Below are 27162 nucleotides of genomic sequence, written 5' to 3'. Positions count from 1 at the left end.
GTCGTCCACGACATGTCCGCCGAGATGTGGATCCCCAGGAACTTGAAACTGGAGACACGTTCAACAGCCATTCCATTGATGTGGATGGTGTCGTGTGTGCCTCTTGACTCCTTCCTGAAGTCCACGATGAGCTCCTTCGTTTTGGTGGTGTTGAGGTGCAGGTTATTTTCGGTGCACCATGTGGCCAGGTGCTGGATCTCCTCCCTATAGGCAGTCTCATCGTTGTTGCTGATGAGACCAATCACCGTTGTGTCGTCCGCAAACTTGTCAATAGAATTAGATCCATACACAGGCTTGCAGTCGGCGGTGAAGAGGGAGTAGAGAAACGGGCTTAGCACACAGCCCTGTGGTACACCAGTGTTAAGAGTGATGGATGTGGAGCAGGTGAATCCTGAACGAACATTCTGGGGTCTGTCAGTTAGGAAGTCCAAAATCCAGTTACACATTGAAGTGTTGATGCCCAGGTCTCCAAGTTTAGCTATTAACTTGGTTGGGATGACAGTGTTGAATGCTGAGCTGAAGTCAACAAACAGCATGCGTGCGTAAGTGTTCTTATTGTCCAGGTGAGTGAGCACAGAGTGCAGTGCCATGGAAACGGCATCCTCTGTGCTCCTATTGCTGCGGTAGGCAAACTGGTGTGAGTCCAATGTGGATGGTAGAGAGTCTTTTAGGTGTTCCAGGACCAGCCGCTCAAAGCACTTCATGACGATGGGTGTGAGTGCTACAGGGCGGTTGTCATTAGGGCACCTCGGGTTAGAGTGTTTTGGCACTGGCACAATGGACGTGCGTTTAAAGCATGAAGGTACAGCTGCTTGGGCAAGAGACAGGTTGAAAATGTCTGTAAAAACCTCAGCGAGCTGCTCCGCACATGCCCTGAGAACACGACCAGGGATGTTGTCTGGTCCAGCAGCCTTGTGCGCGCTGATCCGGCTCAGTGCCTTGCAGACATCTGTGGAGGAGAGTGTGATTGGTGGGTCAGCTGAGGGTTTGAGCTTGATGGCAGTTTCTCTGTTGTCTCTTTCAAAGCGAGCATAAAAGTAATTTAGCTCATTCAGGAAGTTGACATCAGTGGCTGCGGGGGTGGAGTGGGGGGGGTTTGTAGTCACTGATGGCCTGAATGCCCTGCCACATGCGTCGAGGGTCAGAGTTGGAAAAGTGTCCCTCTATCTTTAGCTTGTAGCAGTGCTTGGCCTGTTTGATCCCCCTCTTCAGGTTTGCTCTGGATGCGCTGTAGGCTTGTGCATCTCCTGATCTGAAGGCAGTATTGCGTGACTTCAGCAGGAGTCGCACTTCCCTGTTCATCCATGGCTTCTGATTTGGGTATGTGGTGATCTGTTTCTGGGTTGTAACACTGTCAATGGTGGTATTGATATGATCCAATACAGAGGAGGTGTAGGAGTCAATGTCCGTGTGAGCGCCACTGGTGGCTTGAGAAGCAAACACACTCCAGTCTGTGTGTAGAAACCTTTTCTGGAGTGTGGAATCAACCCCCGCAGGCCACACCTTGATGGTCTTCACTGATGGCTTCACACGGTTGATGAGGGGTGCATATTTGGGCATGAGGAACAAAGAAAGGTGATCTGACTGTCAGCGCCAGCCATGTTTGTGTAAACATGGTCTAAGGTTTTGTTTCCTCTGGTGTGGCAGGAAACATGCTGGTGAAACTTGAGTAGCACTGACTTTAGGTTTGAATGATTAAAGTCACCTGCAACAATAAAAGCAGCTTCCGGGTGATCAGTCTGTTGTTTACTGATGGCTGCATGAAGTTCTTTCATAGCAAGCTTGGCATCAGCATCCGGGGGAATATAGACTGCAGTTATAATGGTGGAAGTGAACTCCCGCGGTAGATAAAACGGTCTACATTTAACCATGAGAAACTCGAGGTTAGTTGAACAATGACTCCCAACAATAGCAGAGTTTGTGCACCAGGCTTTGTTAATGTAAATGCACAATCCACCACCTCTGGTCTTACCGGAGCCATCTAATGTTCTATCCGCCCGGAGCGTGTGGCATCCCGCTAGCTCAATAGCGGTGTCCGGTATTCCGCCGTTTAGCCAGGTTTCCGTGAAGATTAGGACGTTACAGTTCAAAAGTTTCTTGCTGTGTGTGATGCTGAGTCGAATCTCCTCCATTTTGTTCACTAGCGACCGTACATTGGCAAGGAAAATACTGGGTAAAGAGAGCCGATGTGGGGTTAGCCTTAGCTTTAGCCTTAGCTTAGCTCTCAGTCCTCCGTGCTTCCCCCTCCTTTGTTTACGATCTCGGTGCCGCCTGCGAGCACTTCCGCCCGGCCGGGTAGAGTGCATAGCCTCGGGTGTCCTAGCGATCTCAGGAAGGAGTCGAAGATTGTCCATAAAACTGTCGGAAATTCGCAAACCAATATTCAAAATCTCACCACGGGTGTACGATGTTAAGGCACAATTATTCTGAACGAACAGACCCGAGATGAGCAAGAAAAATACCGCAAAATTGCAAAATCTGGAGAGACCCAGAGCCTCGCGAACTACTCGCGCCGCCATCTTGGGTTAATGTCTACTCAGGTACTCATCTACTCATCTACTCAGGTCCTTGAGTGAACGGCATTCAAAACGATAAATATATCATACGCACTGTTGCTCCGTATTTAATTATAACTTCAGATTCATGATATTTTCATTTGTAGGGCCCTATGAAATCTGTTTTATTTTTTTCCAAATTCCATTAAAAAAAATTCCAGATTCCTTTTTTTTCTGTTTTAATTTTTTCTGGATGGTTATATACAATTTTATTAACCAAAAAGCATGTCTAATTATTTGAAACTTGAATAATTTAACTGCAATTTATTAAAAGTTAAACTAAATATATATTTATTTGTTTTATGTAGCTATTTACATTTTTCTGGTAATCAAATGAAGGCATACAACATTTATCTTTTATTCCAATGAAAATTAAACAAACCCTTTCATTTTTGTACATTCAAAGTGCTACACAACAGGGGATTTAGGCCTACTGTTAAAATTGTTACATTAAGACATACATTATACTGTCCAAACTTTTATTTTGACAGGTTGCCTTAGACCTTTTTCTGTGTATGTTATTATGATAGTTTCTCTCAAATGAAACGGTTCAATGCGCGTGGCCTATGATTTCCGCGATGCAGAAAATGCGAACGGAATAGCGGAATCCAGTCATAAAAATTGAATTTAATGTTTAACGCGGAATGTCACTGAATTTGTCAAATTTTGGATGAATAAATCCAATGCAAGTCAGTACACTTCAATCAAATCGCGATATGGACTACTAGTGTATGTGAATAATAAACGGCAAAAATACGATTTAAATATGAATCCTGCATGTTTCGTGTCTCTGTGTGAATTAATTGAGCGTTGCGCGTGCTTCAGTAGTAAGCCGTGCGTCTGAGTTTTTATGAATGGATTCTGTGATCCTGTACGCGTCTTCTGAATCGCGGAAATCATTTGGGCGCTACACTTTCTACAAGAAGCACGTTCAACGCGGATGCGCAGGTGGTTGTCGTGGTAATGAACACCACAGCAACCACTTGTGTGTCCGCACTGAACTCGCATATAAAAAGCATTTTAGGGGGCCCTTGGCTTATCGGGGGCCCCAGGCAGTCGCCTACCTTTGCCTAAAGGTTAAAGGGTTAGTTCACCCAAAAATGAAAATTCTGTCATTAATTACTCACCCTCATGTCGTTCGACACCCGTAAGACCTCCGTTCATATTCGGAACACAAATTAAGATATTTTTGTTGAAAGCTGACGGCTGAGAAAGGCTTCAGATAGGCCTCCATTGGCATTCAGTACATTTACACTCACAAGACCCATAAAAGGCACTTAAAACGTCATTACAAAGTCCATCTCACCACAGTGACTCTACAATAATTTTACGATGCGACGACAATTGTTTTTGTGCTAAAAAAAAAATCTAAATAACGCCCTTATCCAACTTGTTCTTGTCTTCCGTGTAGGCCTCCACGACGCATGGGCGAGAATATTACGCAGAGCCGGCGTTCGGACACATGACCCAGAAGCGATTTGTTTACAAGCAGATGAAGACGTGCCGTATCTAAGCTGTGGGATTCTACATTGATCGTGCTTTAGGTCTCGGCGTAGTGCTCAAATGGGACTAAAGTGTGGATTCCATGGATTCCCGAACGCCGGCGCTACGTCATATTCTCGCACATGCGTCGTGGAGGCACACACGGAAGACAAGAAGAGGTTGAATAAAGTCGTTATTTCGATTTTTTTTTTGCGCACAAAAACTATTGTCGTCGCTTTGTAAAATTATTGTAGAGCCACTGTGGTGAGATGGACTTTGTAACAACGTTTTAAGTGCCTTTTATGGGTCTTGTGAGTGTAAATGTACTGAATGCCAATGGAGGCCTATCTGAAAAAAATATCTTCATTTGTGTTCCGAAGATGAACGGAGGTCTTACGGGTGTCGAACGACATGAGGGTGAGTAATTAATGACATAATTTTCATTTTTGGGTGAACTAACCCTTTAAGTCCGCCCCTGCCCACATGTTATATATATATATATATATATATATATATATATATATATATATATATATATATATATATATATATATATATATATATATATATATATATATATATATATATATATATATATATATATATATATATATATATATATATATATATATATAATGCTCCCAGAGCATTTTCTTGTGGTGCCCCCCTGAGCACTGAGGTGCCCTACGTGTAGCGCGTGATGCGCAATGGGAGCGGCGGCACTGCTAACTATACCTGTCAGTCAATATATCTAATTTAAATCTAGCCTAAATATAACTAACCAAAGCGCAATATAAATCTCACTTATATCACAAAATCACTGCTATCACAAAATCTCTCTCCTCTCACAAAGACCCACGAGGTGAAGATGCATTAACTTCACTTTTAAACTTTGGGGAATTAGGTTCTGTCACAATTCACCAGTGTGAGTGACCGTGATCACCACCAGAGGGCACTCCAACCCGGACTGTCATTTCATCAAAGACTACATTACCCATAATCCTTTGCCTGGACTCATCAGCACTCATTGTTTACACCTGTGTCTCATTTACCTCATTACCTCAGCCTATATAAACCATGTTCACTCTGTCATTCATTGCGAAGTCTTGTTTGTTGTATATACTACATTTCTGAGCATTCTCCCTGGTTTCTTGTCTCTTGGTCTTGGATTACTCGCCTGTTCCGTGGATTACCCCTTTGCCTTTCTCTCTTGCCTTGTTTGCTTGTTTGGACTGATTGCCTGTGTATGACCTGTTGCCTGTTTTTGACTACGATTGTGGATTACCCTTTCAATAAAGCTGCGTTTGAATCCTCTACCTTTGAGTCCCAGAGCAGTCCGTTACAGGTTCATACAGATGTGTGACTGTGTGGTTTGTTCCCGCCCCTTTCAATCAAACGCAGTTTTGACTACAGGGGCCACCTGATGAAACACTTGAAGCTTCATTTAGCCGTAGTCACGTAACATGGGTGTTTCGAATCACAATTCTGGGGTTTCCCAAAATGAGTTTCCATTGCCGAGCAGCTGCATCCAAGCCTTACATCACCAAGTGCAATGCAAAGAATTGGATGCAGTGGTGTAAAGCATGCCACCACTGGACTCTAGAGTGTTCTCTGGAGTGACCAATCACACTTCTCTGTCTGGCAATCTGATGGACGAGTCTGGGTTTGGCGGTTGCCAGGAGAACCGTACTTGCCTGACTGCATTGTGCCAAGAGTAAAGTTTGGTGGAGGGGGGATTGTGGTGTGGGGTTGTTTTTCAGGGGCTGGGCTTGGTCCCTTAATTCCAGTGAAAGGAACTCTTAATGCTCCAGCATACCAAGACATTTTGGACAATTTCATGCTCCCAACTTAGTGGGAAAAGTTTGGGGATGGCCCCTTCCTGTTCCAACATGTAAAGGCAGGCATCCCAAAACTTTTGGCAATATAGTACACTTGTGCAGACACATATATTGGTGGGGTAGGTTTTGTTCTGAGTAAGGCATTCCAGACATTTACATGGTTTATGCAAAGTAACTTGCACTGAATTTACAGTAAACAGTATCTGTTCACACAGTGGTGCTTTATATTGATGAACTTTTAAAGATTTAAGATGATTATTATTTTAATTGTACTTTACTAGTGCATTATAAATGTGTTATTTTGGAACAACTTTATATATGTTAAGTGTTCTTTAAGATGTTTAAGATAACTTTTAAGCTAACTGAAATATATTTATTTAGTTGTGTTAAAATTGAGCGCATCAAGTAACTTTAGTGTAATTTAATTGTACTTAGAAATACACTTTTATACTACAGTTAGAATATATTTTAAGCTTAATTGTAATGTGCTTCAAGAACATTTTAAATAGCATATCAGCTAATTAATAATTAATTACAATACACAAGCCACTATTAGTTTATTATAAAGCTATTTGTTCAGTATTCAAAGTGGTATATTAAAAAAGTGCAAAAAGCATTAAATAAAAATGTTGACAAACTTTGAAATCTAGAAAAAAAAATTGAACTATATCTTGTTGTTTACATTCAACAATACATTTCTTGAATACAATTAAAAAAGTACAGCAGCATATATGAACTATTGATCAAAATAATTTTAATAAATTAAAATCAAGATCAGTGAAATGCTATTCAATGATGGAATATTCATAGTTAAAAATTGTAAATCTCTGACTGTTTCTGTTTGTTCTGCAGGTGCATTTGATGTTGATCCAGACGGAATAAAGACAGTGAAAGAGGGAGATTCTCTTACTCTACGGACTGATTTTATTGAAATGCAGAACGATGGTATAATAGAGTGGAAAGTTAATGGGACTAGAATAGCAACAATCAACAAAGGAAATGGTAAAGTGGAATATAATGATGTTAAATTGATGGTGATGTTTAGTGACAGACTTAATCTGGATCAAACTGGATTTCTCACCATCTGGAACATCAGACTCAAACACTCTGGTGAATATAAAGTAGAGGGCAGCAGCAGTGTAGGGACCACATCCAAGACATTCAAAGTTATTGTAAAAGGTGAGTAAATTAAATATGTCAATCTAGTGATCATCAAGGTATACGGACTACTATTCTGCCTTTGTTTTGTAATAAAAGATAAACAGGATTGTAATAATTGAAGATATGAAGATATGAAACTGTTTATGTTACTCATAAACAAAGTTATAGCTGAAGTGAAGACTTATTTATTGAACCATTCAACCACCAACGGAAGACTGAGGAGATTGTTGCTATGACAAATGAGATTTAAGATAATACGATTATGTAGTTTTGTGATTCGTTATAATTATAGATTTGGCACGATCATTTGAACTGGAACCCAGTATGTAATATCAGTAAATACTGTTTGCTATTTAATGTCTGTCTGAATAAGATGGCTGCTGTTGGGAACTTGTGAGAATATGCAAGGTGATATAACCAACTGTTATGAGAGTGTCATCTCTGTTTGTGAAACTATTTTTGCAGAATCTCCACTCAAGACTGTTGAAGATAAAGATGAGATAAAGACATTGTCAGTCAAAAGGGGAAATTCTGAGACTCTACAGACTGATACTGAACTACAGAAACATGATCTAATACTGTGGAGATTTGGAGCTGAAGGATATCTTATTGCTAAAGGTGATATAGAAGACAGTCAAATATTGTACTATGATGGTGCTGATAGAAGATTCAGAGACAGACTGAAGATGGACAGTAAGACGGGATCTCTAACCATCACAGACATCAACACTGAACATGGTGGAGAATATCAACTAAAGATCATCTGTGAAAGAAGGATCTCATTCAAAAGATTCACTGTTACTGTCTCTAGTGAGTTGCTTTATTCTTACAGTCCAACTCTACGACTCTAGTGTCTAATAATAACATATTCACACTAATGTCTGTCTCTCTTTATCATCACAGTATCAGATATGTCTCCAGGTGCTGTGGCAGGTATTGTTGTTGTTGTTCTCCTGTTAGCGGCTGCAACTGCTGGTGTGATTTACTGGCACCTCAAAAACTCAGAACTAAAAAAAATAAAAAACCTATGTAAGTATTACAGCTGATACAGCAACAGAAAATGTAACTTTATTGTGTGATGGTGGAGTGTAAATGTATAATATGATTTTTATAGTCACAATTTTAACCAAAAGTTCTGCTTGTGATTGATTTAGTATAATGTCATGCCATGTTAATGTTCCCCATCAGATTGTCTGCCACTGATGATAAACAGCATTAGTTGTTGCATCTTTTTAAAGCCACATATGACGCAAGTTTGAGTGTGCAGATTGAAGAATGAGATTTGAGAGCTACAGCAAAGCGGAATAGGCACTTTAGCTGCACACAAGGCTATCATATAATTTCAGAAGATTAACATAGTCCTTTGTGATGGTCATGATAATCTGTCAACACATGTTAAAGAGATATATGAGGACTGAAAGAATATGAGAAGTAGAATATGAGAAGTGACAGGTTTATTCAGTGATATGATGTATGTCATATTTGATCAGACACAGATTTGTTAATTATTTCACCTTGTAACACAGAGGCATTTAGGCAGGCAAAAGAGCAGGCTGGGACGCGGATCCATGTGCAGTTTGATTTATTAAAATGATCCATCAAAGAACACAAGGTAGCTGGAGCAAACAATGATACACTGAACAGGAGGAAACACGATAATCCAAAGAACGTATCTTCAACGACTGACAAACTAACTAGTGACAAGCAGGCCTTAAAAATGCTAAGCAGAACCAATGAACTAATGAGTTACTATGGAAACTGACAAGAAGATGGGTGTCCTAAGGAGTGGCTTCCAGATGCTCCTAACATGGTCGCAGTGCAGGAGGGTGATGGAGCGAAGACAGATTGGAGGAGTGATGGAGTGCCAGGTCAATGAAGTGGAGGAAGGACTGGAGACAGAGGTAGTGCAGGTAGCCAGGGCCGTGCAGGCTGGATGGAAAACCGCCTCAGAAGAGATTGAGGCCACCACAGCTGAGTTGACAGGACTGAAGACCCCCACTGCATAGCAGACGACCACCACAGCCGAGCAGATGGGACAGAAGACCCACATGGCAGTGCAAAATGCCACAGTATAGTGGATGGAGTTGAAGACTCCCAGAGTAGATCAGACCGAACTGGTGACCATCTCAACAGAGCAGAGGCAGGGCAGGCAGGACCCTCAGGGATGGTATCTGAGGCCATAACAGAACATTAAAAGAGTTCAGAACTGACATCCACATTCGTAACAGGACTGGCAGGGCATTTGGAAATGACATCCAGGGTCGTAGCTGGACTTGCTGGGCATTCAGTAACAACTTCCACTGTTGTAGAAGAAATGGCAGGGTACTCAGAAACAAAATCCACAGTCATAACAGGACTGGCAGGGCATTTAACATCCACCGTCGTAATGGGACTGACTTGAGTCAATATAGGACTGTGCTCAGGGGTTAGAGCGGGTTCTTGATTAAAGGCTGGAGCAGGCTCTGGAGCGAACTCATAGACTGGAGCGGGCTCTGGTGCGGATTCCTGGACTGGAGCGAGCTCTAGAGCTGATTCATGGACTGGAGCGAGCTCTGGAGCTGATTCATGGACTGGAACAGGCTCAGTCAATGTGTGTAGCCCAAAGACACAAAATGGCCACTGCCATAACAAGGAGCACTGAAGATAGAGGAACAGCCTCTGAGACAGACAGTGGTGCAGATGACAGGCTTCAGGGTGCAAACAGGCTGCTCTTGATGAAATCAGCGGTGGGTCCGCCAAACTGGAGATCAGTCTCAGTGGCTTTGAAATGCTCTGATGTGGCGGCCCTGACGGCTGGAGGCTCTGGCATGGCGTCCATGACGGCTGGAGGTTCTGGCGTGGCAGCCATGATGGCTGGAGTCTCTGGCATAGTGGCCATGACTGCTGGAAGCTCTGGCATGGTGGCCATGACGGCTGGAAGCTCTGGCATGGTGGCCATGACAGCTGGAGGCTCTGGCATAGTGGCCATGATGGCTGGAAGCTCTGGCATGTTGGCCATGACGACTGGAGGCTCTGAAGTGCCATCCACAACATAAATAGGCTCAGGCGGCCATGGCAGCCATGTTGGCTGCCACGTTAGAAGACTCTAATTTTGAAGTCACTACAAACATTGTGCCCGCAACCCTGAGTGTAAGGCATGCTGGAATCCATGGTCAGTCAAGCTCCGTCTATGAAAACTGACAAGGAGATGGGTGTAGTCAAATGAGTGTCTGTGCCATCAATCCTCAATACCGGCAGGAAATGACTGATGCCACAGCAAAAAATGGCTGCCCACAACTTGGATGGGTTCAATGCAGAGGACAAATTACAATACTTGGCCTTCAAATTTCACTTTCACTATTGTTAAAAATATATTAATTAACATTAAGCAATAAATACTGTGAAAAGTATTGTATATTGTTAGTTAACATTATTAACATTTAATATGAATAATTTCCTCATTTTTGTTTCTATGTGCTGCTGTGACATGAAGTGAAGCAACTTGATCAACTGTGTAAGTATTACAAGTGATACAACCGGAGAAAATGTTATTTTATTGTGCTACGGTAGATGTTTACGATTTTTTTTCATAGACAGTCAATATTGCTGCAATATTGTTTCCCCACAAGTTCTGCTTGCATTTGATTTAGTACAGTAATTAAGTGTGATTGTTCAGTATTGAGCCGCATAACATTAATGATGACTAAATCTCTGTTTGCAATGCTGAATTTACAAAAAACTTATAATATCCTCATTTCTGTTTCTATGTGCTGCTGTGACATGAAGTGAAGATCTCCAAACAACTAGAGTATTTGTGTAAGTATTACAGCTGATGCAGCAGGGAAAAAATTGCTTTATTGTGCTACTGCAGAGTTTATGTGTATAATATTATTTTTTTTATAGTCAATATTTTGTCAGTATTATGTTGGATAATTAATAATGAAGTGTGTGATTGTCCAGTATTGAGCTGCATGACTTTATTAGATGACTGAATCATATACACCACTGTATATGTCCACTGGGTGAACAGTAACAAAGTATTTATATTTTCGTTACTGTGCTTAAGTACACTCAAGTATCAGGAGCCTCATTTATAAACGCTGCGTACACACAAAACATAAAAGGGACTTTTATGCCACTTCCTACACATAAGCTCTGATAATTTACTTGACAGGAAAATTTGTTTACCTCTCTGCATACTCTGACCCATGCATATGTACATTTTGGAGACAGAGCATGACAGAGTTTGGTGACCGATGGTGAGCTGAGGGACTGACGGCAGAGTCCTAATCCTAAATACAGTGCATGTTCAAAATAACAGTTTAAATAAATAAAATTATTTTACATCTGAAATACTCATTTAGATTAAATATGCCATTCTCATTAATGGAGTTAAGCACTTAAATTACATTACATTAATTTTGCGCAGGTTTTGGTGTACGCAGGATTTTATAAATTTGAAAACTTTTGTGCTTTTAGGATGAAATCTACGGAAAGTTTTATCTTCTTCAGTTCCTTATCTTGAGTATTTTTATTTTGGAAATCGTCCCCCACTCCGAGGTGTGATAGCGGCGTCCGATTCATGAACAAGCTGAATCTTTTCAATTAACTTGTTAAATCAGTTTGCAAATCACAAAGGTGAAGATGGGAAATGCTCGCTTTACATTTACATTTAGTCATTTAGCAGACACTTTTATCCAAAGCGACTTACAAATGAGAGCAATAGAAGCAACTAAAACAGTCTAGGGCAACAATATGCAAGTGTTGTAACACGTCTCAGTTAATCTAGCACAGAACATACAGGACAGAACTTTTTTTTTATATATAAATAGACAAACAGAAAATGAATAGAATGATAAGTGCTATTCTTGATTGGTCAGGTGCTGCTGGAAAAGATGTGTCTTTCGATGTTTTTTGAAAATGGTTACAGACTCGGTTGCTCGAATTGAGATAGGCAGGTCATTCCACCAGGTGGGAACAGTCCAGGAAAAGGTCCGTGAGAGTGATTTCATGCCTCTATGGGATGGCACCACAAGGCATCGTTCACTTGTAGAACGTAAGCTTCTGGAGGGTGTGTAAGACTGAACGAGCGAGTTTAGGTATATTGGTGCAGAGCCAGTGGTTGCTTTGTAGGCGAGCACCAGTGTCTTGAATTTGATTCGAGCGGCTATTGGCAGCCAGTGCAGACTGATGAAGAGAGGGGTGATGTGTGCTCTCTTCGGCTCATTAAAGACCACCCTCGCTGCTGCATTCTGGATCACTTGCAAGGGTTTGATAGTGCATGCCGGAAGGCCCGCTAGAAGAGCATTACAGTAGTCCAGTCTGGAGAGAACAAGAGCTTGGACCAGGTGTTGTGTGGCCTGCTCTGAAAGGAAGGGTCTAATCTTCCTAATGTTGCATAACACAAATCTGCAGGACCGGGTTGTTGCAGTAATGTGGTCAGTGAATTTTAGCTTATCATCAATCACAACTCCAAGGTTCCTGGCTGTCCTGGATGGAGTTATGGTTGATGAACCTAGCTGAATGGAGAGATTGTGATGAAATGCTGGGTTGGCTGAGACCACAAGCTGTTCTGTCTTTGCAAGGTTGAGTTGCAGGTGATGTTCCTTTATCCAGGCAGAAATGTCTGTTAGGCAGGCGGCGATACGAACACCAACTGTAGGATCATCTGGTTGAAACGAGAAGTAGAGTTAAGTGCCATCAGCATAGCAGTGATAGGAAAAGCCATGTTTCTGAATGACAAATCCTAGTGATGACATGTAGATGGAGAAGAAAAGTGGTCCAAGCACTGAGCCCTGGGGTACGCCAGTGGCTAGATTATGTGACTTAGACACTTCACCTCTCCATCATAACACTTCACCACTTCAGTCTCAAGTGAGACTTGAACCACTGGAGAGCAGTTCCTGAGATGCCCATCTTCATGAGAGTTGACAGGAGGATCTGGTGGTTAACTGTGTCAAAAGCAGCAGACAAATCAAGTAAGATAAGAACTGTGGATTTGGAAGCTGCACTTGCCTGTCTCTGTGCTTCAGTAACCGAGAGCAGGGAAGTCTCAATTGAGTGGCCGCTTTTGAAGCCGGATTGGTTGTTGTCCAGGAGGTTGTTCTGTTCAAGAATCATAGAGAGCTGGTTGAACACAACTCGCTCAAGTGTCTTTGCAATAAAAAGTAGAAGGGATACCGGTCTGTAGTTTTCTAGGGTTCAGAGAGGGTTTCTTAAGCAATGGGGTTACCCCAGCCTGCTTAAATGCTGTGGGGAAGGTCATGGTGTGAAGAGAGGTGTTGACAATGTGAGTGAGTGCAGGAGTAACAGAAGAAGAAATGGAGGTGAGTGGGGATAGGATCAAGCGGACAGGTAGTGGGGTGATTGGAAAGGATGAGTTTGGAGACTTCTGCTTAAGAGAGCAGAGAGAAGGAGGGTAGTGTGTGTGTGTGTGTGTTGATTGTTGAGATGTGTGTGTCAGTTTGTGGTGTGGAGAATTGGCTGCTGATGGAGGAGGTTTTGTTTGTGAAAAATAATGCAAAGTCATTAGCTGTAAGAGTTGATGGGGGGGGAGGGGGGGGTTGGAGGACAAAGGAGCGAAGAGAATGTTTTGAAAAGTGTGCGAGAGTCAGAGCAGTTGTTGATTTTGTTGTGATAGTATGTAGTTTTAGCAGTGGAGACATTAGCAGAGAGAGAAGTGAGAAGAGACTGATACAGGGTCAGGTCAGTAGCGTATTTAGTTTTGCGCCATTTCCTCTCTGCCGCCCGGAGTCCAGAGCGATGTTCACGGAGAACATCAGACAGCCAGGGGGCAGAGGGGGTGGTGCGGACAGAAGTTGTCTAAGCAAGATGTTAGAGTGGAGCAAAGAGTGTCAGTAGCACTGTTAGTGTCTAGTGCTCAGAACTGAGCAGGTGGAGGGAGTGAGGATGAAACCATAGTGGACAGGTGAGAGGGAGAGAGTGAGCGTAGATTACGCCGAAAGGTGACCTGCGGAGGAGTGTGTGTTGTGTCAGGAGTCAGTATGAGGTTAAGTGTGATGAGAAAGTGGTCTGAGGTGTGCAATGGAGTAACTAAAGTGTTGTCTGTGGAGCAGTATCGTGTGTAGATGAGGTCCAGATGGTTACCTGATTTGTGAGTAGCTGTAGTAGATTACTTGCTTAAGGTAAAATGAGGTCAGAAGAGTGGTGAAGTCTGCAGCCTGGGGTTTATCAAGGTGGATGTTGAAGTCACCGAGCAGTACCAGAGGAGTGCCATCCTCAGGGAAGTGAGAGAGTAACATATCCAGCTCCTCCAAGAAGTTACCCAGTTGACCTGGAGGGCGATATACAACTACGATATGGATTTTAACAGGGTGAGTGATAGTGATTGAGTGTGATTCAAATGAACTGTTGCCAGATAGAGATATGGGATCAAATTTCTATTCATTTGAGATGAGCAAACCAGTGCCTCCAACCCTCCCTATCGGACGAGGGGGTGTGTGAAAAAGTGAAATTAGTAGAGAGGGCCACAGGATTTGCAGTGTCCTCTGGTTTAATCCAGGTTTCAGTTAGGGCCATGAGACTGAGATGTGAATGAGTGGAAATAGATGAAAAAGTCTGCTTTGTTTACAGCAGACTGGCAATTCCTGAGACCAATTGGAATGGACATTAATGTAGCAGAGGAAATAGGTACACTATGCAGATTATTAGGATTACCGCGTCTAGAATATACAGAGCGTGATTTACGGGTGTTTGTAGTAATAGTAGAGATTTGAAAGCAGATAGTGAAAAAGGTTCAGAGAAAGAAACAAATGAAAACAAGGAAAACACAAAAGTGGACCAAGTAGAAGGAAAGCTATACTCAAATGCCTTGTCTGTGTCCTTGCTCGAGTGGAGTCGCGCAGAGTAGAGTCGAATGGTCTTTACACTCTTCGGTCTTCACACCATGAGGGCTTCACACGAGGGCTGCCACAGAGTACTACTCTATTTATACACACGCTAAGTGTCCTTATTGAATACAGCTGGCTACGCCCCACCGAAACTGTTTACTGGCGTGTCTAACGAGAACAAACGAGAACTCCCCAGACCGCTCGAGACTACAACAGCACGTCAATGAATACCCTAAACAGACAGACAAACTTTCTACCAGCAAATGATACAAAACAAATGATACAGCACTCACACGGTTGTTGTCGTCCCTGCTGTTTGATAGCTGCTTTTTGACTGACTACTAGCAATGCACCACTACTTGTACCTTGCTTTAACCAAATTGTCACCTATGCACTGAATGATTCTGAACCAATTGCATCTGTTCTCGAGTCAACAACTTACTGATTCAAATGATCTGGGGCCTCATTTATAAACGTTGCGTACGCACAAAAGAAGGCGTACGCCACTCTCTACGCAATAATTGGTATTTATAAAAAGCAAACTTGACGGGAAAATGTGCGGTCCTTCACGCAAGCTCTGACCCAGGCGTACGCACAAAAATGGGTGAAATGAGAAATGGCGACACCGTCGGCAGATGGAAGAAACACGTGAAAGTGTGTGAAACTGTAGACTGTTGTGTAAAAGAAATGGCAATACTGCCTCTCATAAATAACTTGAAGACTTCACAAAGCAAGTATTACAATTAACAGCCTACACGAACACCCGTTTGATCGATCTGCAGTGTAAAACAAACAAAATCAAACGAAAATTACAACAGAAATGCAAAAAAAAAAGAAACAAAAAGTGAAATATGTTCTGCAACAATATTGGCATGTTATACAATTCATCCTCATAAATAATATGGTAAACAGAACAAAATAATGTACAAAACATAATGTCAATGTGTCCGTCTGGCGGAGCAGATATAGATGCAATTAGATAGACAGATAGATAGATAATTAGGGAGATATATAGATAAATAGATAAATAGATAGATAGATGTATTAATTGTCCACTGGGGAAAGTTGTTTTCATAGTAAAAATTTCTTCATCAGCTACGGAATCATGGTATTCATGCAAATGCCTTTAGTTTGTTTTATTTTCTATAAAATAACGTATGACGTATGTCTCAACCATTCAGAAAGCGGCAAGAAATTACATTTGCACTGAACTATTTCCCATTTCCACGTAGATAATAGGGATAGGGATTAATAGGGATTCCCCAATAATTGCCGCCAGTCTCTCATCAAGGGTGGTCAGCTCCGGTGTTCCCTTTCCCCCACCTGTGGCAGACACACTCTGGCGATGGAGCGCTAGACGCTTTTTTGCCTCGACTTTGATGTCCGACCATTTCTTTTTTTTTTTCGGCCACGGTCCGAGGTTGTGAGGCTACAGCATTTACGGCATCTGCAACCTTTTGCCACTCAAGTGCCTTTTTGGCATTAGTAATGCCCACACTGTGTCCTCCAAAAAATATTTTTCTCCTCTTTTCCACCTCGCCAACGATAATTTCTACTTCACATTGAGTGAAGTTACGTTTTTTTGATTTCCTCTATGTATTTGCCATGATTTCGCAATCGATGAATATTAACTTGTGGGCGTTTCACGGACTATTTATGGGCAACTATGGGCGTGACATGAAGCCGCAAAAGCTGCGCTACATTTAGAATTGATTGTGATTTATTAAGGGAAAACTGCGTAGGATGTGCGTGCGCACGGTTTTATAAATCCGAACATTTCTGTGCGTACGCACGTCCTATGTTTCATCCGTACGCCACTTCTGACGCAAATCCTACGCAAAGTTTTATAAATGAGGCCCCTGGTCAGAGCGAGTTTCCTGTTAACAATTCACTGAATTTTCAAGATGGACTCAAAATGAGCCAAGAATGGGAGGTCCTAGGAGCCTCAGTGTTTGTGTGACAGATGGTGTGAAAAGTAAATTGATTAATTAATGTAGACAGGTTAAAGGATGAGCTGTTTAAGCCCACTGTATGAAATGCTTGAATGTGGACTTGTGGACATTTGCGTATCACAGTCTGAACGGGGTAGGTTTTAGGTCAAAACGAAACATAACATTAAAATAATGCAAATAAATGTCCATGCATCTTTCAACTGCCATAGCACATACTAGATATAAAACTATTTTGTTTGCATAGCATTCTTCTTATAATGTTATCACATTTTGCCCTAAATTTTCTCCATTAGGTCACCTGATGGGGTTTTGGTTTCCTTGCCACTGTTGCTTCTGGCTTGGCAGGCTCAGTTGGGGACACTACATTTTTCAAAATTTTTCAACTAAATATCCAAATAAATCTAATTATTAAACTAAATTAACCATCTAAACTAAATTACTGATCTAAAGCCCACACTGTCACTGTATGATAATTGAAATGAACTGATGACATAACCGTTTTCTCCAGAATGGCTAGACGGCTGAATAAAATTATGCTGCATTATTTTCCTGCTTAACACTGTAAAGCTGCTTTGAAACAATCTGCATTGTTAAAAGCGCTATATAAATAAAGTTGACTTGACTTTACTTGACTAAATTTGAGGCCTGTTTTATATTGCATGTTTATATTTGTCAACACGTTTACACACATTTTGTTTTCCCATATTTTCATATACAGGGAGTGCAGAATTATTAGGCACGTTGATTTTCTGATCATATTTTTTTTCCAGGCACATTTGACCAATTCCAAACCACAGTAATCCTAATAACTACTATTGATTTAGTATTTAATAATGTATAAGTGATATATAATTGTTCATGAAGGCTGGAAATGAAAATCACCTTATATTCAGGTGTGCAGAATTATTAGGCATGTTTTCTTTTACAGATAAATTGAGCCAAAAAAGAGATTTAACTCAGACTGAAAAGTCAAAAAGTATTAAATGCCCATGAGAAGGATGCAATACTAATGCAATACTAGACATTGCAGTTAAGGCATGACCATTGGACAGTGAAATGCTCGTTGGGTCAGCAGGATCTGACAAAAACAGGTGGTGAAGAAAAGACACCTGTTAACTGCAAAAGAATTAAGAATTAAGGTGAAGAATTAAGGGTGAAACCATCAGGAACCCTTTAGTCTCCAGCGCCACCATTTTCCAAAGCTGCAACCTACCTGGAGTCTCCAGAAGTGCAAGGTGTCAGGATCTCAGAGACTTCAGTTAGGTAAAGAATCCTAAAAAATGACCCCCACTAGATAAGAATCACAAGCTGATGTGTTGTAAAATACATGAAGAAGGTTTTTTTATAGGCTTTATGGACAGATAGGTTGAGAGTGACTCTTGAAGGACCAGCACCACATCCTCTAGTACCACTGTTTGAAGAATTCATCTTCCAGAATCTGGCAGTACGTTTTGGGAGTTCATTTTTAGTCCATCTCTGCAAAACGGACTTCAGGATGGACTAAAATGAACTCCCAAAACGTACTGCCAGATTCTGGAAGATGAATTCTTCAAACAGTGGTACTAGAGGATGTGGTGCTGGTCCTTCAAGAGTCATTCTCAACCTATCTGTCCATAAAGCCTATAAAAAAACCTTCTTCATGTATTTTACAACACTTCAGCTTGTGATTCTTATCTAGTGGGGGTCATTTTTTAGGATTCTTTACCTAACTGAAGTCTCTGAGATCCTGACACCTTGCACTTCTGGAGACTCCAGGTAGGTTGCAGCTTTGGAAAATGGTGGCGCTGGAGACTAAAGGGTTCCTGATGGTTTCACCCTTAATTCTTCACCTTAATTCTTAATTCTTTTGCAGTTAACAGGTGTCTTTTCTTCACCACCTGTTTTTGTCAGATCCTGCTGACCCAACGAGCATTTCACTGTCCAATGGTCATGCCTTAACTGCAATGTCTAGTATTGCATTAGTATTGCATCCTTCTCATGGGCATTTAATACTTTTTGACTTTTCAGTCTGAGTTAAATCTCTTTTTTGGCTCAATTTATCTGTAAAAGAAAACATGCCTAATAATTCTGCACACCTGAATATAAGGTGATTTTCATTTCCAGCCTTCATGAACAATTATATATCACTTATACATTATTAAATACTAAATCAATAGTAGTTATTAGGATTACTGTGGTTTGGAATTGGTCAAATGTGCCTGGAAAAAAAATATGATCAGAAAATCAACGTGCCTAAATAATAATTCTGCACTCCCTGTACTATATGGCACCCTTTTATATCCTGCTGGCCCACCTGTGACCTGACTGCAGTAGCCAATCACGATTGGCGTGTATTCGCACCTGCTTTACCGGTCACCCTGGATAACCTAGACATTATTTTCACTTGTTTGGACATTTGAATTATCAGTAAATATCAGTAGCAGTTATAAGTGCATGACAAGTTTTGGTAACAAAACGTTTTCTTATTTGCAGATTAATACATAAAATGTCTGCTCTTTGAATTCACTGCTATAATGCAATCTCATGCATAACATGGCGCAGTGATTGGATTGAACAAGCTCTTTCTCATGAATAAATGCATAGAAACTGCTGACGTAGAATCGTGCCCGCAGCCACACACTCCAAAGGCACATTCTGTGACGTTGCTTCGACTTTGCTTTTCAACCTGGAAGAACGAAATTGCTCTGAAAAACGCAAAAATAACCAATTTCCACTTATTAGTAAAATGCATGAGTGCTTTTCATATATAATCGTGCCCGCAGCCACACACTCCAAAGGCACATTCTGTGACGTTGCTTCGACTTTGCTTTTCAACCTGGAAGAACGAAATTGCTCTGAAAAACGCAAAAATAACCAATTTCCACTTATTAGTAAAATGCATGAGTGCTTTTAATGTTTTCATCAATGTGCAGCCTGAACATATCTGTTCATATCTCAAAAAATGTGTTTTGGGGTTTCATGACCCTTTAATACAAAGCTATGCAGATGATAAAGTGATTATTAGAAGCACATGAAGAATCACACAGTATCTTCTCAGTGTTACTGACATGTTCCTCTGATCATTCACTTATAATCTCCTCATTTCTTTTTCTATGTGCTGCTGTGACATGAAGCGGCGATCTCTGAACAATCGTGTAAGTATTACAGCTGATACAACAGGAGAAAACTTTATTGTTTGAAAGTAAAGCTTAATATAAAAACAGATGTGACACATCACTGAACTCATGTCGAATATATAAATTTACATTAACCTTATTCTGTGATATATATTGTTTGTGACACTTTATATTATAGTCTCATTAGTTAATGTTAGGTATGCATTGTTTTCATGTTAAACAATTTGGTTAACTAATGTTAACAAATGGAAGTGTTACGGTATTGTTTATTTTGTTGAATCACGTTAATGAAGGATTTAACCAATGCCCACACACACAACCTTACTGTACTGTTACAGATCATTAATAACAATGCAGATGATGAAGCGGTTATTAGAAGCACATGAAGAATCACACAATGTGCATCTGATTACACACTTATAATCTCCTCATTTCTGTTTCTATGTCCTGCTGTGACATGAAGCGAAGATCTCTGGAAAAGAATTGCGTAAGTATTAAAACTGATGCAGCAAGACTAGGGATGCTCATAATGACCGTTTAACCGTTAACCGATAGTATGAATTTTGACCGATTAATACTATCAGTTAAACGGTTTACTTTTTTTTTTCTTCTTTTTTTTTGCTGCATGGTCACCACATTTTTATAAGAAACAATATTGAGTCTATTAAACACAAAAGAACAACAAATATATCGGTGAGAACACTCGTTTTAACAGCCTACACCGGGACTGCATTTGACTGCATATCACAATTTTCCCAATGTTGATTCTTCTTGCAATCGTAATGCAAGTGCTGAGAGCATTTTCTTGTGGTGCCCCCCTGAGCACTTGGTGCCCTACACGCAGCGCGTGATGCGCGTAATGGGAGTGGCGGCACTGGCTTAAATGAACAACTAGAAAAGAAAAAAAACTTTAGTCAGGGGCAGCCCTAACTATTTATTTCAGATAGACCTATATTTTATCCAGCATGTCACAAATTGAGTTCTGGGTTGAGCGTGCGGTGCTGAGCGGAATGAGCTTCAGAAATTAACGGAATCGTTTTAAAAACATAAATCAACAAATAAATAATACTTTTTAATGGGCCACTTAAAATGTTTATTACAAATAAATTATTACATTTAAAAAAATGAATAAAATGAACAAAAATTTGCATTGCATTTGCAATCCTTTGCAGCACCCCCACTTCCCACGCCCCTGCACCACTTAGACATGGTACTTAAATTTTTTTTTAAAACCAGTCAAGGTGTGGATTGAGGTAGGCTTGCTATTTTTATATGATGAAAAAAACTTAGTTTGACGGGAAAAAAACTATTCCGGTTCTTCAAAGCTTCAAACGGATTCAGTATTTTCGTTTTGTTATCTTAATTTGTTAATTATTTAAGTGTAAAATATTTAGTGTAGGCCTATTTATTTTATGGTTTTAAAAAATATTTTATTCAGTTTTTCTCTTTTGTCAGAAACGCTGCAGGTGCGTGAACATTTGATAATATCAATCCAGGTTCTGATGTTGTTGTTGATCTGTTCTGTATGCTGCGGTTTGCACAGTAAAATAAACCCGTGGAAAAAAGTGTCTTTTTAACGGGTCACAGACACTCTTCAATTGTATATTTATTTAATGCCAATTCAATATTATAATCTTATCAATTAACGGTTAATAATCGGATAATGAGCAGCGGTTGTCGGTCGGGAAAATTAACCGTTTTTTGTGCATCCATAAGCAAGAGTGTTTTATTGTAAAACAATAATTCATAAATGTGCTATGAAAAACCATCAGGGCTTTTTTATGTGAGACTGAGCTCTAATTAACACATCTGCGAGTCTAGTGCATTACACATTCCTCAGGTATTTTGAACAGTAGTTTGGAGTATATAAAATAATAAGGATAAAAGTTTATTGATCAGTAAAAATCTAGCTCTTTTTGTACTTTTACTGGAGTAATACACTCTAAAAAAAAAAAGGTTCTATATGGCACCAAAAATAGTTCTTGGCTCGTAATCATAGGGGAACCTTTTTTAGTGCTATATAGCACCATTTTTGGTGCTTCAGTGGTTCTTCAGCGGTTCTTCAGAGGTTCTTCACCGGTTCTTCACCGGTTCTTTGACTAAGGTGCTATATAGCACCTCTGAAGAACCACTGAAGCACCAAAATTGGTGCTATATAGCACTAAAAAAGGTTCCCTTATGATTACGAGACTTTTTTTTTAGAGTGATATTTTACTATAATGTATCTGTAATTTTACTCAAGAACTTGATTTGTATGCTTTGTCCACCAGTGTATTTCAGTGGAAATGCCCGTAATGCCTCCTGAAATAATGAGATCGGATAAATTAATTGTAATGAACAGTGCAATATTCCTTTAAAAAATAATTTAGATTTTTTGGTGACAACAAATACAACATTACTGTAATTGTTACTGATCATTAATAAAGTTGAGTAGATGATGAAGTGATTATTAGAAACACATGAAGAATCAAACAGTTTATTCTCAGGGTTTCTAAAATGTTCCTCTGTTCATTCACTTATAATCTTCTCATTTCTCTGTTTCTATGTGCTGCTGTAATATGAAGAGAAGAGCTCTAAAAAGGAAATACGTAAGTATTAAAACTGATACAGTGAAAGTAAAAACGAGCTTTGCGCTACAGTTGATTTTAAGTTGTTATTTATAATTTTTTGTTTGATTTAGTTCAATAATTTATGAATTGTCCAGTATTGAGATGCATGACATTAATATACTGATGATGACTGAATTGCACACAACATTACTGTAAATGCTGAATTTACAACAGCTTCATTAAGATCTGGGTTTGATTATGTCAGTTTGTGCTATTGGAGGTCATCTGTAGTGTTTGTTCATTGCTATTGAAGCTTACAGAAGTTTATAGTTACGTTTTGGAAATTTAGCACCAATTGGCCTAAAATCATATCCTGCAGACTTTTGATCTGTTATTAGGACTATGTGATATCTATTGGTATCAACGTGTGTGTTATTCAGTGACATAACACTGAACTAATGATAAAACTAAAATAAAACTAATATAAATGAAAAATATTGTTTATTTATTTACATTAATGACGGCTTTAACTAATGTTCACACACTGTAATTGTTACTGATCATTAAGAAAAAGTCATTCAGATGAAGTGATTATTAGAAGCACACAGTATCTTCTCAGTGTTTATGACATGTTCCTCTGATCATTCACTTATAATCTCCTCATTTCTGTTTCTATGTGCTGCTGTGACATGAAGTGAAGCTGTCTGAAAAACTAAAGACAATGTGTAAGTATTACAGCTGTGCAACAAGAGAAAAGTGAGCTACATTAAATGTAAAAAACGTCTTTCATTGTCACAGATATAGCCTAGCCTAGTGCACCTCTTGAGGGCAGGGGAGTGAGGTTTAAACACTGGCCTACATCCGTTACACAGCTGCGCGCCTAAACTGTTTAATATACACAAATATTGCGATTCAGATTGTGGATTGTGATTGTTTGTTATAAAATCATATGACATTTTGGGAAGATCGCCCACCCCTAAGCTGAACAGAATGACTAATCAAATCGAGTAACCAAGGTAACTAACTAAGAACTCAGGCAGGCAGGAAAATGGTAATGACAGAAAATAAATTCAAAAGTGGACATAACTGTGAAACTGTGAATTTTTTTTACAACAGCTTCACTAAGATCTGGTTTTTCAGTGTTTTTGACATGTTTACCTGATCACTCACTTAAAATGTCCTTATTTTTGTTTCTATGTGCTGCTGTGACATGAAGCGGAGATCTCTGAAAAAGAATTAAGTAAGTATCAAAGCTTAAAAAAAACACAGTAGTTTAAATATATAATGATTTTTTCATAGTCAATAATTAGTCATTCAGTGACATCACCACTGAACTAGTTTGAACATAAATTAACATTAAACAATAAATGCTGTGGAAAGTATTGTTTATTGATTATTCAAATGAATTATGTTTAAAATGTTTGTTACTGATCATTAAGAAAAAGCAATGCCGATGATGAAGTGATAATTAGAAGCGCATGAAGAATCACACAGTATCTTCTCAGAGTTACTGACATGTTCATCTGATTACACACTTATAATCTCCTCATTTCTGTTTCTATGTGCTGCTGTGACATGAAGTGAAGATCTCTGAACAAGTAGAGCAAATGCGTAAGTATTACAGCTGATGCAGCAGGAGAAAAATTTACTTTATTTTGCTACAGTAATAAAAATTACAGTTAAATACTGTATATAATATGATTTTTTCATAGTCAATATTTATAATTTTTCACCATAAGTTCTGCTTGTGTTTGATTTAGTGTAATTATTTACGAATTGTCCAGTATTGAGCTGCATGGCGTTAATATACTGATGACTGAATCACATTACTGTAATTGTTACTGATCACTAAAATGCTGAATTTACAACAGCTTCATTTAAAGGGATAATTCACCCAAAAATGAAAATTAGCTCATGATTTACTCACCCTCAAGTCATCCTAGGTGTAGATGACATTCTTCTTTCAGAGGAATAAAATCAGAGTTATATTAAAACATGTCCTGGCTCTTCCAAGCTTTATTATGGCAGTGAATGGCTGTTTCTGTTTTGAAGTCCATAAACGTGCATCAATCCATTATAAAAGTAATCCACATGGCTCCGGGGGGTTAATAAAGGCCTTCTGAAGCAAAGCAATGCATTTGTGTAAGAAAAATATCCCTATTTAAAGGGGTCATGAACTGAGAAATCAAATTTTCCTTGAGCTGTTGACATATAAGTGGTCATCATTATAAGAATATCCTGTACGTTTCAGAACTGAAAACTTCCTTGTTAGTCCAATAAAAGCATTTATTGACACTAGGCCCAACAAACGAAAGGTTTTTCAAAGTGGGGATCTATGACGTCAAAGGGAGACAAGCACAGCCTCTGCAGAAGAAGATCAACGCCTTCTTCATCACTGCCTGTTTAGCTCCGCCCACCGATTCGCACATGTAACATAGGCCTAGTGTTAAACCAGATCAAGCAATAAACATGTCGTTGAGGATTACAAATTATTGTGACAGTAATGCAACATGTAACTAACTGTGTTAATTCTAATGCCTGATCTGAAATGTAATGATTCATGTACATTCAGATGTCCTTTGTCTGTGCGTCAGTAAACCAGACCAGTGACTAAACATCAACTTGCGTTGTTTCTCTTAGTAGAATGAAAATAATCTGTTATTTAATGGTGATTAATTTCTATAAAGAAATATCAAAAAACGCTCCCTTTGGAATCGTCGGAGCAGCGTGCGCTGAAGCTGTCAATCAAACAGGAGAGTTTATCAGTGACGCGTTTATCAGTGACTCCCGTTTTATTCAAAGAATCTCTTAACTATATCACGTTTGCACTGTTAGTGAAGATGAAAGCGTTCGTTAGTGAACAGAAACTCAGTTGCAATGACGAGATCACTGCTTTCATGCGCTCAACATGTGTGTGATCGGCTACAATGATCATCACTGCAACCTTTCATGTCACGATCTTAATATAATACTATTAAAGTAATACTATTTCAAATGGAAAGACGTTAGCAAATCACAGCAGTTGGTGTTTACACTGAAGTCTCCCAGCGGACACGCCCCTTAAAACAGAGCGTTCAGGGCAGAGGGCTAAAATCAGGGTAGGAAAAATGCATTCTATTTATAAATTATGATAAATGTTGATGTAAAAAGCATTCTAACATGATAAGTGCACCCCAGGAAACATCATAAAACAATAAAACAACGCAGTTCATGACCCCTTTAAAACTTTACAAACCAGTCTTAACAGTCATTCACTGCCATTATAAAGCTTGGAAGAGCCAGGACATTTATTAATATAACTCAGATTGTATTCGTCTGAAAGAAGAATGTCATATACACCTAGGATGACTTGAGGGTGAGTAAATCATGGGCTAATTTTCATTGTTGGGTGAACTAACCCTTTAAAGGTCCCATGGCATGGCATTTTTCTATTATTTTATAATGTTTCCTGAGGTGTACTTATATTGTTAGTATGATTTTTACATCATAAAATGTCATAATTTAGAAATAAAAGGCATTTTTTCTATACTGCTGTTTGCCCTGTGGCTGAATTCCCTGTTTCAAGAGGCGTGTCTGCTGTGAGACTTCAGTAAAAACGCCCACTGTTGTGATTGGCTGACATCTTTGCATTTGAAATGAGCGGAGGGGGCGTGGTTTAACGAGGTCTACGATGCACAAGCTGCTGCCAGAGAGACGGATGGACCTGAGTTCACTTCACATCAGTTCTCAGCACGTCTCAGTTCAGTGAACTGTTGTAGTTACTAGAATATACTTCAGGTTATTAGTTTATTTCTAGTCGGAGGGACTGTCACTCATGTCAGAAAGTTAGTAACTTTAGTAAATTATGGATCAGCGCTGACTCGAGACGCGAACCGTTTAAAACGATTCAGTCCGATTTGGTGAACTGGTTCGGTTCACTTAAAAGAACCGATTCAAAAGAATGATTCGTTCACGAACCGGACATCACGGAGACGGAGCGATTGCTAACAAAGTTATTTATAGTAACTACTGAGTTGTGAGAGCGCTGTCTGTCAGCGCGAGTTTATTGTGTTTGAATCAGAGTTCTGAATAAACATGAGTGCCAGTCACACCGAGTCCGTCTTCATCATTATTCTACCAACTTTGTAACACATGCAATGTACCATTACAGCGAGATGAACGAGTTAGTAAGTGTTGATTATAGAATTATTTTTAGATATGTTCCAATCATATGAAAAGCGTCAGTGACGCGCATTGAGTACACAGCGCAAACAAAGACACAACAGCAGTAATCAAATGTAATCCAGTTTATTGTGGGGATAGCTGGCTAGCCTAGCCGGATACCCTCACGCTTACCCCCCTTCTGCTTAATCTCGCGCCGCGTTTGGTGCCTCCGCTGTGGGCCAGATGCAGTACTGGGGGTCGGGGATGTTGAAGGCCGACCGGTCAGTGCAGCCCGAGCCTCTGCGTGCATGAGGTTTATCTCTAAAGAGATGTGAGTCTGCCGATGTTGAGCAGAAACTCATGACTGTATGCACATTGTAGAACAGATAGACGTGACGAGGATGTACAAAAACACTGACTCACAAGATAGAAAACACGAAAACACCGTTCTGTCAGGAGAGAGAGAAGCCGCAGCGTGTGCACGAATAATAAATAATTAGCTACACTTAAGAAATCACAAATCAGAAGGAACTGAAA

At 39.9% G+C, this 27162-nt stretch overlaps 1 protein-coding gene across 1 annotated transcript in view; it reads left to right on the top strand.

Moving 5' to 3' along the window:
- LOC307120791 (uncharacterized protein) overlaps nucleotides 1–27162 on the top strand; it is a gene marked incomplete at its 3' end in the record, with an annotated part of 40060 nt that overhangs the window by 4048 nt on the left and 8850 nt on the right. Inside the window, exons 2-12 of the mRNA XM_079807968.1 lie at nucleotides 6728–7054; nucleotides 7502–7846; nucleotides 7940–8065; nucleotides 10509–10529; nucleotides 10802–10831; nucleotides 19931–19951; nucleotides 20397–20420; nucleotides 22498–22521; nucleotides 23178–23207; nucleotides 23699–23722; nucleotides 24064–24093. Of these exons, the coding sequence (XP_079664094.1) occupies nucleotides 6728–7054; nucleotides 7502–7846; nucleotides 7940–8065; nucleotides 10509–10529; nucleotides 10802–10831; nucleotides 19931–19951; nucleotides 20397–20420; nucleotides 22498–22521; nucleotides 23178–23207; nucleotides 23699–23722; nucleotides 24064–24093 (1002 nt within the window). The remainder of the gene's footprint in view (nucleotides 1–6727; nucleotides 7055–7501; nucleotides 7847–7939; nucleotides 8066–10508; nucleotides 10530–10801; nucleotides 10832–19930; nucleotides 19952–20396; nucleotides 20421–22497; nucleotides 22522–23177; nucleotides 23208–23698; nucleotides 23723–24063; nucleotides 24094–27162) is intronic.

Source organism: Gobio gobio (genome assembly GCF_949357685.1).
Source record: "Gobio gobio genome assembly, chromosome: 24".
Lineage (NCBI taxonomy): Eukaryota > Metazoa > Chordata > Actinopteri > Cypriniformes > Gobionidae > Gobio > Gobio gobio.
Note: the sequence above shows the minus strand (reverse complement) of the source record. Positions and strands in the feature narration are given on the sequence as shown.